The 8,697-nt window shown below is 35.4% G+C and overlaps 1 protein-coding gene across 1 annotated transcript in view; it reads right to left on the bottom strand.

Annotated features, from left to right (window-relative positions):
- The window catches only part of LOC149785606 (arylsulfatase B-like), a 25,553-nt gene continuing 16,856 nt past the window's right edge, over nucleotides 1–8,697 (bottom strand). Inside the window, exons 8-14 of the mRNA XM_089931215.1 lie at nucleotides 6,128–6,191; nucleotides 4,725–4,822; nucleotides 3,937–4,076; nucleotides 3,410–3,468; nucleotides 2,444–2,555; nucleotides 1,682–1,848; nucleotides 1–1,014 (exon numbers count right to left, since the gene is read on the bottom strand). Of these exons, the coding sequence (XP_089787341.1) occupies nucleotides 842–1,014; nucleotides 1,682–1,848; nucleotides 2,444–2,555; nucleotides 3,410–3,468; nucleotides 3,937–4,076; nucleotides 4,725–4,822; nucleotides 6,128–6,191 (813 nt within the window). The 3' untranslated portion in view covers nucleotides 1–841. The remainder of the gene's footprint in view (nucleotides 1,015–1,681; nucleotides 1,849–2,443; nucleotides 2,556–3,409; nucleotides 3,469–3,936; nucleotides 4,077–4,724; nucleotides 4,823–6,127; nucleotides 6,192–8,697) is intronic.

Genomic DNA, 8,697 nt, shown 5'->3' with positions numbered 1-8,697 from the left:
TTATGATACTATGTTGACTCTGTCCATCTGTAATAGCTGGCAGTTTCTATTCACATCATATGAAACAAAGTTACCGTGAATAACATTTATAACATCTATCGATTTTAGTAAGCACATTTCAAAGCCCGTTTAGTAATGTTTGGTGCAATTAATCGAATTGAGGAAAATATATATAAGTTGAGGTTTTAGGTTGTATCTATTTCAGACAATATTTGTAAATTTCCTTTTTTAAATCCTAGCAATTTAGCATTGCAGTTCCTTAATGCACTGTGCAATCATTGTTAGTTATCATTTGCGTTTACGTAATGTTCGTTCTATTACTATTTTCAGTCATTCAGCTTGTTATTTTATTCATGTGCATATCAAGGCTGTTAAAACTATCAAATGGTAAGTTTGATGGAATCATTATGATAGCCAAGAATAAAATCTATTATATGTAAGAACTGTATAGTTTACTATTTCTGTTGTTAATTATGATGGGGGGGGGGTCATTGCGTGTGATATTGCCTTCCATTTGTTCGACCATAACAGGACTAATAAAGTGTTTACTCTGCAAACCAATTCATTTACAATACAGTGGTCTTCAATATCTTTTCTATGTTGCATATGTCATCTTGTTTATAGAACAATGATAGCTCTTGTTCATCAGTCATGCCTTCCATATATTCTCCCTTGAAGTCGTAATGTTTGAAATTTAAGGATCACCTAAAACTACTTGCCTGGTTTGAAAAAAAATTCCTGAGTGGGAAGCTATAAAAGTAAATGAGAAGAATTAACACATTATGAAAACACACAAATTTCCGTAATCGATTATGTATTAGAATATGATTCAATAGCAATTTTAACACCATCCCGGACTCCAGGTTCCATTGTAATATTTCGGATTCGATTTAGGATCCGGTGGCGGGTAATTGGCGGGAACCAGTGACTTCTTGTACTCAGATAGGCGTTCTTTCATTTGCTTCAGAACTTCCGGATATTTCTTGGAGATGTCAAAATGCTCCGTTGGATCATCTGCTCAAAGAAATATATCAAAATTTTATAAACAAATAATGTTTCTCTTATGTTCTTCAATATTCATATTTAGAAAAGAACAATGAAAACCAACAATAAAACATGAGGTGTTATAAATATATTTAAATAGAGCATTAATATTCAGTAGACCTATTTCAAATTCAAATTTATATTATAATAACATCTTTAGACAACAAATTACAAAGCTGAGAGGCTAAAATATATGCACATCGCAATTGTATTTTAATATTCTAAGTTGTTAATTAATGAAATGAATATGTGAACCAATGAGAACACCCGCCCTGATGGCTGTGATCGGGTACGCAAGAAAGTTGAATTTTAAAAACAATACTTATTCGTGGTCAGCATAATCTCTACCATCTGAAAAATCACTTCGAACGAAGATCTTTAATATCAAACTAAACGATGCCAGCGATCAATACCATTTTAAGCAAGTTTCCAGTACAATGACAATATGTGATCGGAGGATCTCTGATGTAAGCGCGCTTAATCTCTAAAGTTTTATCCTTCACTGTCCCTTTTCTTTTCTTTTTTGGTGAATCGGTCATAGCTTGTTACAAGTATACAAAGACACCAATTGCAGATTTTTTTGTGAAGAAATTAAAAAAAAACAAAAAACCAACATAGACCGATGCTCTTTGCTCACTTGAGATATCAAAGAGTTGGTGCTGCGGCTCAGCTGAGATGAATGACTCATCCGAATATTCCTCACTGTTGTCTGGTTCTTTTGACTGAGGGTCGTCTTCTTTAGGCAAAGGATACCAACCATTAAAATGTCCAGGACTCCCCTCAATAAGCTTGTAGTTACCGACTCTGTAAAAAAAGTAAGTTTAAACTCCTTTATAAACTGGTTGCATAAATAGTCTTAAAATTTGTTAGTTACGTCGCACACAATTAATTGACACTGAAGAGAACGTGGGCCATTTCGTATTCATACGTGATTCATCGGCATCTTTCGACTGTATCGTACTCGTTCGTAACTTGATGCATCTGATTGGGACATTTGGTAAGGGAAATAGTATGCAACACAGAAGCTGAGTGTGTTGTATTAGAGTTTGGCAAGAATGAGAACACATAGTTTAGCTATGTCTTGATTCTTCGATACAAATACATGCTCGTTGATTCTTTGAGAATACCGTAGATTTTTATTTGATTAGCAGCTGGATTGCCAGGCCTTAATTTACTAGTGAAACACTCTTGTATATTGGTGATAATTCTTAAGTCTATGCATATTTAATTATATAACAATTTGAGACAAATGGGGAATTTTTTTCCAATTTTTTTTATGAAAGGTTTTTATTTATAATTGAAAGTGTTTTAGTTGTGATTGGTTATATAAGCATAAACAAGTTCTGAAAGGCCGAAGATTTCTAAAGATCTAGATTATGTAAAATGACCCCTTACTCACCTGATAGCGGCATTTTTCAGGATTTCGTCAATGTTGTAGACAAACTCTTTCCTTGGAGATGGTTTATTCTCACTTATGGTTGGCCACATATCCAGGCCGTCTATACTGGAGTCTTGAATTTCATGAAAATAAAAACTTGCTTTGTTTTACAGACGTGTATTTCACAACATACCATATATACTTCTGTATAAGTCTGAACCAAATTCAAATAACATAGGCCCTTATCAACGTCGCATAATGCGCCGTCGGATTGGGTTCCATTTTGTTGTTCCACCGATTAGTCCATTACAGACACTAATCTTAAAGCGCATTAGGCAATGCTAGGTCAAGGTCTACGTTGCTTGTAGTTTGACTGGATTTATAAGAAGGTATATACAGCATCCCCCCCCCCCGCCCGCCAAACAAACAAAAATTATACTGCTTAAATTCCGTCATAAATATGTCAGGTTGCTTGCTGTATTTCTTACTTACAGCAGTAAAGGTAATATTACATAATTGTGTCCAGAAATGTTAGACGTGTAATGAATTGAGGATTTGATGGATTGAAGATTGGTTGGATTAAGGATTAATTGGCTAATAACGTTGATCAACGATAAATGAAAACAAAAAGGTTATCAATTCAAATCTGATTTGTGATTTTTAAATGTTATACCATTTTAGTTGGTTCGATTCTAAACAAAGTACATGCTTATATTTTGTTGACATTTGTGATTCAAATTAATTTTGTTACGGATAGATTCCATACCTGCAATTATAAACCAAAAAAATGTAAAGATTCGTATATATCATTTTTAAATGTCGGTTACCAAATTGGCATTGTATCTCTAATCATGACTATTATTTGCACAAGTTATGACAGTAATAATACACAAGTTTTACGTATAAAGCAGCATTTACCGACACGCTGCGGGAACTGTTGTACTGAGAGTTAAGCAAATTGGTAATAGGTACACTGGGTAAAATTACCTGCTGTAACGCCCGCCACGTGCAACAGAGTAGGGAACCAGTCAACTGCATGCATCATTCTGTAACCAAATTTATATCATAAAGAAAGGGGAAAACTTGCTTCTTAAATTGAATACTGAATCCGAAAGTTAGCCCATTGTGATTATTTAAAAGTACCCTTTTTATATTTTATAGACATTGCTCTATAAATGGATGAAAGGTAAATTGCATTCTGGGTAGCAATCACGAAACTAATAACTATAATATTACATCTTAGGTTTTGCTAACAATACATTTATACAGAAATGGCTTTATTTTTTTTAATATCATTTCCTAAGTTGCACCTTTCTTGCTCCTGATGCTGAAAGGACACAAATTTCTAAATACTACTACTAATAATAATAATAATAATAACAACAGTAGCTAGTGTTGTCATTATAATAACAGCATCAACAACATAAGTGGTCTTAGTATCTCATTAATAATAATAATAATAATAATAATAATAATAATATTAAAGTATATCCGTTTATTAACAATAAACTTACTCAGTGTTTAAATACTTCGTCTTCTTTAGAAGAGTGTCGCTGTAGACAAAAGCAGAACCCTTAGTGCCTCCTTCCCAAAGAGTCGCCTTGGCCCCTCTTAAAGGAAGGTTATTTGCTCCATGAACGACTGGCCCTCCATTCTGTTAGAGAAATCAAAGTATACATCCAGTTGTCCTTTCACTTTAGTAAACAGATCATACATCAAAAAACAAACTTATATCTCAATAATGATTACAACAATGAATAGGTACTTCGTACTCCTGACAAATAAATAGGTATTTCGTACTCCTGACAAATAAATAGGCATTTCGTACTCCTGACAAATAAATAGGTACTTCGTACTCCTGACAAAAATATAGGTATTTCGTACTCCGGACAAATAAATAGGTACTTCGTAGTCCTGACAAATAAATAGGTACTTCGTACTCCTGACAAAAAAATAGGTATTTCGTACTCCGGACAAATAAATAGGTACTTCGTAGTCCTGACAAATAAATAGGTACTTCGTACTCTTAGCCTACATCTGCTTGTTTTTCAGTCTTGCTTTGAACAATAGTGGGCTTATCTATTTTGTTTTGTCCTGCACTTTGCATTTTTATGCATGGTAAATTCATTTTTAACTGACTGATGGAGGGAGAGATTTGGATATTACTATTTAACCCATGAAAGTGAAACATTATTCATGTGTTAATAGTTTTCTAAGGTTCTTTTTATGGACATTTATACCTGTTAAAAAAAAGACTGATGAAAAAGAGATATCCCACTTGAGATGAGAAGAAATTTCTTACATCAGTTGTGAAAACAAAGAGTAAATTATCCATGTATCCTCTTTCCCTCAGCACTGTGGTAATATTTCCTACTGCCTCGTCTAATGCAGATACCATACCTGGAAAACAAACGTTTGCTGGGTAATGGTATCACAAAGTGTAGAAAAGGGCAACGATTTCAATGTGAAATCTGTCGGCAATGTAACCAAAGCAAATTTGCATGCAAACAGAGGTCATTTTATAAATAACATCATATGGCTTGATACCTTGTTCACCTGATTCGTCTTGCTCATCAATACTGACAAGAAAACGTGCGCGGTTACCTACCTACCGTCCGTATACTCTCATATAAGACGAGTCCCACTGTAAACTGCACAAACCCAGATCTGCCGGCGCATTATGTCCCAGCAGATCTGGGTCTGTGCAGTTTGTTAGGAGTAATCAGTACAGCAAACAACATAGACCCTGATCTGCATACACATTATGCTACGGTAGATCAGGATATTTGTTGTTTGCAAATTGACTTGACTTATAATCGAGTATAAACGTAATGAAATCTGGAGGAAAACATTTTGGCAAAATAATATCTAGCAAATAATTACACTACCGACTGGCCGATCGCTGATTCCTCCCAAATGTCAGTTAAATATCAAAATATTGCAAATGTCGAAGGAACGCTAACCAGTAATCTTGCTGAATGTGTGAGATTCGTTACATGATGAATCACGCTGAATCATGGTCTAAAGCTCCGACACCTAGAATGTTGTCAATCTTTGAAATAGTTAAAGCTTAACATCTTGTTTTTACTTACGAGCTCTTTGATTCGTCATAAAAACTCACTGTACGTTACGTAGTGATAATTTTATAAGTAAAGCTTTACAACTGACACCTTGTCACTATCTCAGTGGTTTATCTCTGCACTGGCGATACGTCGATGGTCAATGAGGAATAATCAAGTAGAGAAAAAATTGTACTAACACTAAACCACAGGCAAAAGCCGACAGTTGAAAGTGGGAAGAGGACACAAATCCTCTGGTCAGTCTGAATCGCTAGAACACCTGAAACCTGTTGCCACTGAAAGTATTAAGATCACTTTCCTGTTGACCACCAATCAGCACTGTTCTCTTATTGTCCATTAAAGCTTACTTTAAATGGCCGCTAGAAATTTTCAAGAACCCCTTCAACTGAATTTCTCTAACATAAATACCGCTCACATCAGAGTTAATTTTTCCATAAGCATTGACAATTTACGTCAGCTTATGCGTAATGCAACAATTTATATCACTATGAGTGAGTGTGCCATTTTACCTCCCAGGAAATATAACAATTCCACGCACTTATGCAGTAACCTTAAATTATCGCCATATTTTAGAAGAAATCAAAAAGAAGAGAAAAACCAGTTTGCATTCCTGCTTCAAACTTACCGCAATACATCCTTCTAAGTTTGTTGTGAATGTTGGAATATATATTTTCATACTTCTCTGGTACCTGCAAAATTGAAAATAATAGTGGTGCCATGAATGAAAAATGCGAAGTGTAATACTATTCAAAAATGAAGACTGTCCTCATCAATTTGATTGTTTGTATTGAAAAAAAAGATTTATCTAGATTTACGTAATCTCCGTCAATCAATCAATACGGCGAAAATGCTTCTCGTCATTTAATTTCTAATGAAAAGACAAACATTTTTTTTTTTAAATAAAAAAAATAGTTTCTTGAATATATGTTGGATAAAGACCTGGTAATAAAATTACGGATACTACAATTTAGTGATCCAAGGCTTTATTTCAAAAGCATAAGATTTCACAGTAAAGGAAATTAAGTCGCGCATACTTGTGTGAAAAGTACGACAGAAAAAGATCGACTTGAGTTTCTGGTGACTGCAACAATTCACCAACAGTCGGGACATCTGTTTATTTTTATGGTTATATTAAATGCCGTACAAGTCCACTAGCCATTATGGAATATTTCAGGAGCATACATAATTAATAAATAGCCGCTTTATTTTGTGCCTTAATCTGATTCTGAAAGCTTGAGGGGGCTGATCATACAAATCTGTATAGCGGTGAGGGGACTGATCATACAAATCTGTATAGTGGTGAGGGGACTGATCATACAAATCTGTATAGTGGTGAGGGGACTGATCAAACAAATCTGTATAGTGGTGAGGGGACTGATCATACAAATCTGTATAGTGGTGAGGGGACTGATCAAACAAATCTGTATAGCGGTGAGGGGACTGATCATACAAATCTGTATAGCGGTGAGGGGGCTGATCATACAAATCTGTATAGTGGTGGTGTGGCACACAGAATCCCAAAGTGCTGCCCAATCACGTACAACAGTAAGTTTTAATTTACTCACATATTCCAGTATTAATTCTTTGATACCATATATAGAAGCACGCGACAAATATATCTGACCGTTAAGCGTTCATTCTTATATAAAGACATCAAGGTCAAGGCAAATGCGCAATTATCTAATCTTGCACAATATCCTAATTAAATCCCAAGTTAAATGTATAAACCAATGATTATGATTGATTAGTCTTTTAATTTGAGACAATGATCCATTCAAGTACTTCGGTTTAGAATTGAAGGAATGGTTCCCAATGGTATGCCGCTAGAGTTGTAATAAATATACGTAAATGACATAGACTTCTCCAAATGCCATTATATATAGGAAACTTCCCTCCCCAATCGTGCGTCAGACCGTGCAAGAGCATATATCATTTTCACAACATCGATATTTTTTAAGCTACAGTGCCTTTCGTAACCTTAAATAACCATACAGTGGCATTCGTAACCTTAAATAACCCTACAGTGGCTTTCGTAACCTTAAATAATTCTACAGTGGCTTTCATAACCTTAAATAACAATACAATGGTTTTCGTAACCTTAAATAACCATAGAGTGGCATTCGTAACCTTAAATAACCCTACAGTGGCATAAATTCATTTCACAGGTTATGCATATGTTGTTATTAAACGTGTCAGGAATTGCATACAATTAAAAGTGCGGGTATTTGAACGCTGCTTTAAAAATGGAAGTGTTGACAGAAAGTTAGGCGCCATGGCCACCATCATCCACAGTATGGAAAAATATCGGTTTGGGATAGAATAAAGAAGCAAAAGAAAACTGCAGTCTTTAGGAGATCGCATTTAAAAGAGTAGAGATGCGTAGGCTGACAAGAAGGTATCACAATGTAGTGGATGAAGAAAAAAGGCTGCGCGACCTTCAGAGATAGCATTTGTGAAAGGCGAAATAAACTGAGAAGAACAAAGAACATATACAAGAACACAAGGGAGCGTATGCAGAAAATAGCACGTGTAACATCTAATCTGATTGGATTTTGTTTAAAAGCTGTTTGAAGACAAAACATCAAACAGTCTTATATGTCCGAATTTATTAGGCAGAAGAACACTTGAGAAAAGCCCACAGTGGTCCAGAAAGAGAGAAAAGTCTCAGAGAGCAGTCCAAACTTATAAAACCACACGAATTAGCAATTCCAGCTAACTGTTCAGAACCAAACCTGCAACAAATGAAGGAAATTATTTAAAAAAATACAAAGGCCTGCATCAGTCTCTGGGCCGAATGATGTTAATTACAAGGTTTACAAATACTGTCCAAGACACACCAGATGACTTTGGAAGCTAATAAAGGTCATATGGATGGAGAAGAGGCAAGATGCCAGAACTGGACCCTTGGTGAGGGCTGCTTTTCTCTACATGAAGAGAATTCGTCAGGAATCAAGCATTTCAGGAAGATATCCATTGTAAATATAGAAGGGAACATATGCCTAGCCATCCTTACCCAAAATGCACCATTGAGAACAAGTTCTTTGATACTTCAGTTCAGATAGGTGGAGTTCTAGGAGTACCTGGTTGCCTTGAGCACACAAGTGTGTTACCTAAGATCATCCAGGATGCCAAGGTAAAAAAGGGCGATGAGAGAGTAGGGTGGTTAGACCACGCCCACACTATGTCGATGACTTC

This window comes from Sinohyriopsis cumingii, chromosome 13, assembly GCF_028554795.1.
Source record: "Sinohyriopsis cumingii isolate HCF-2022 chromosome 13, ASM2855479v2, whole genome shotgun sequence".
NCBI lineage: Eukaryota > Metazoa > Mollusca > Bivalvia > Unionida > Unionidae > Sinohyriopsis > Sinohyriopsis cumingii.
The sequence above is the reverse complement of the archived record's forward strand: the minus strand, read 5'-3'. Positions and strand labels throughout refer to the sequence as shown.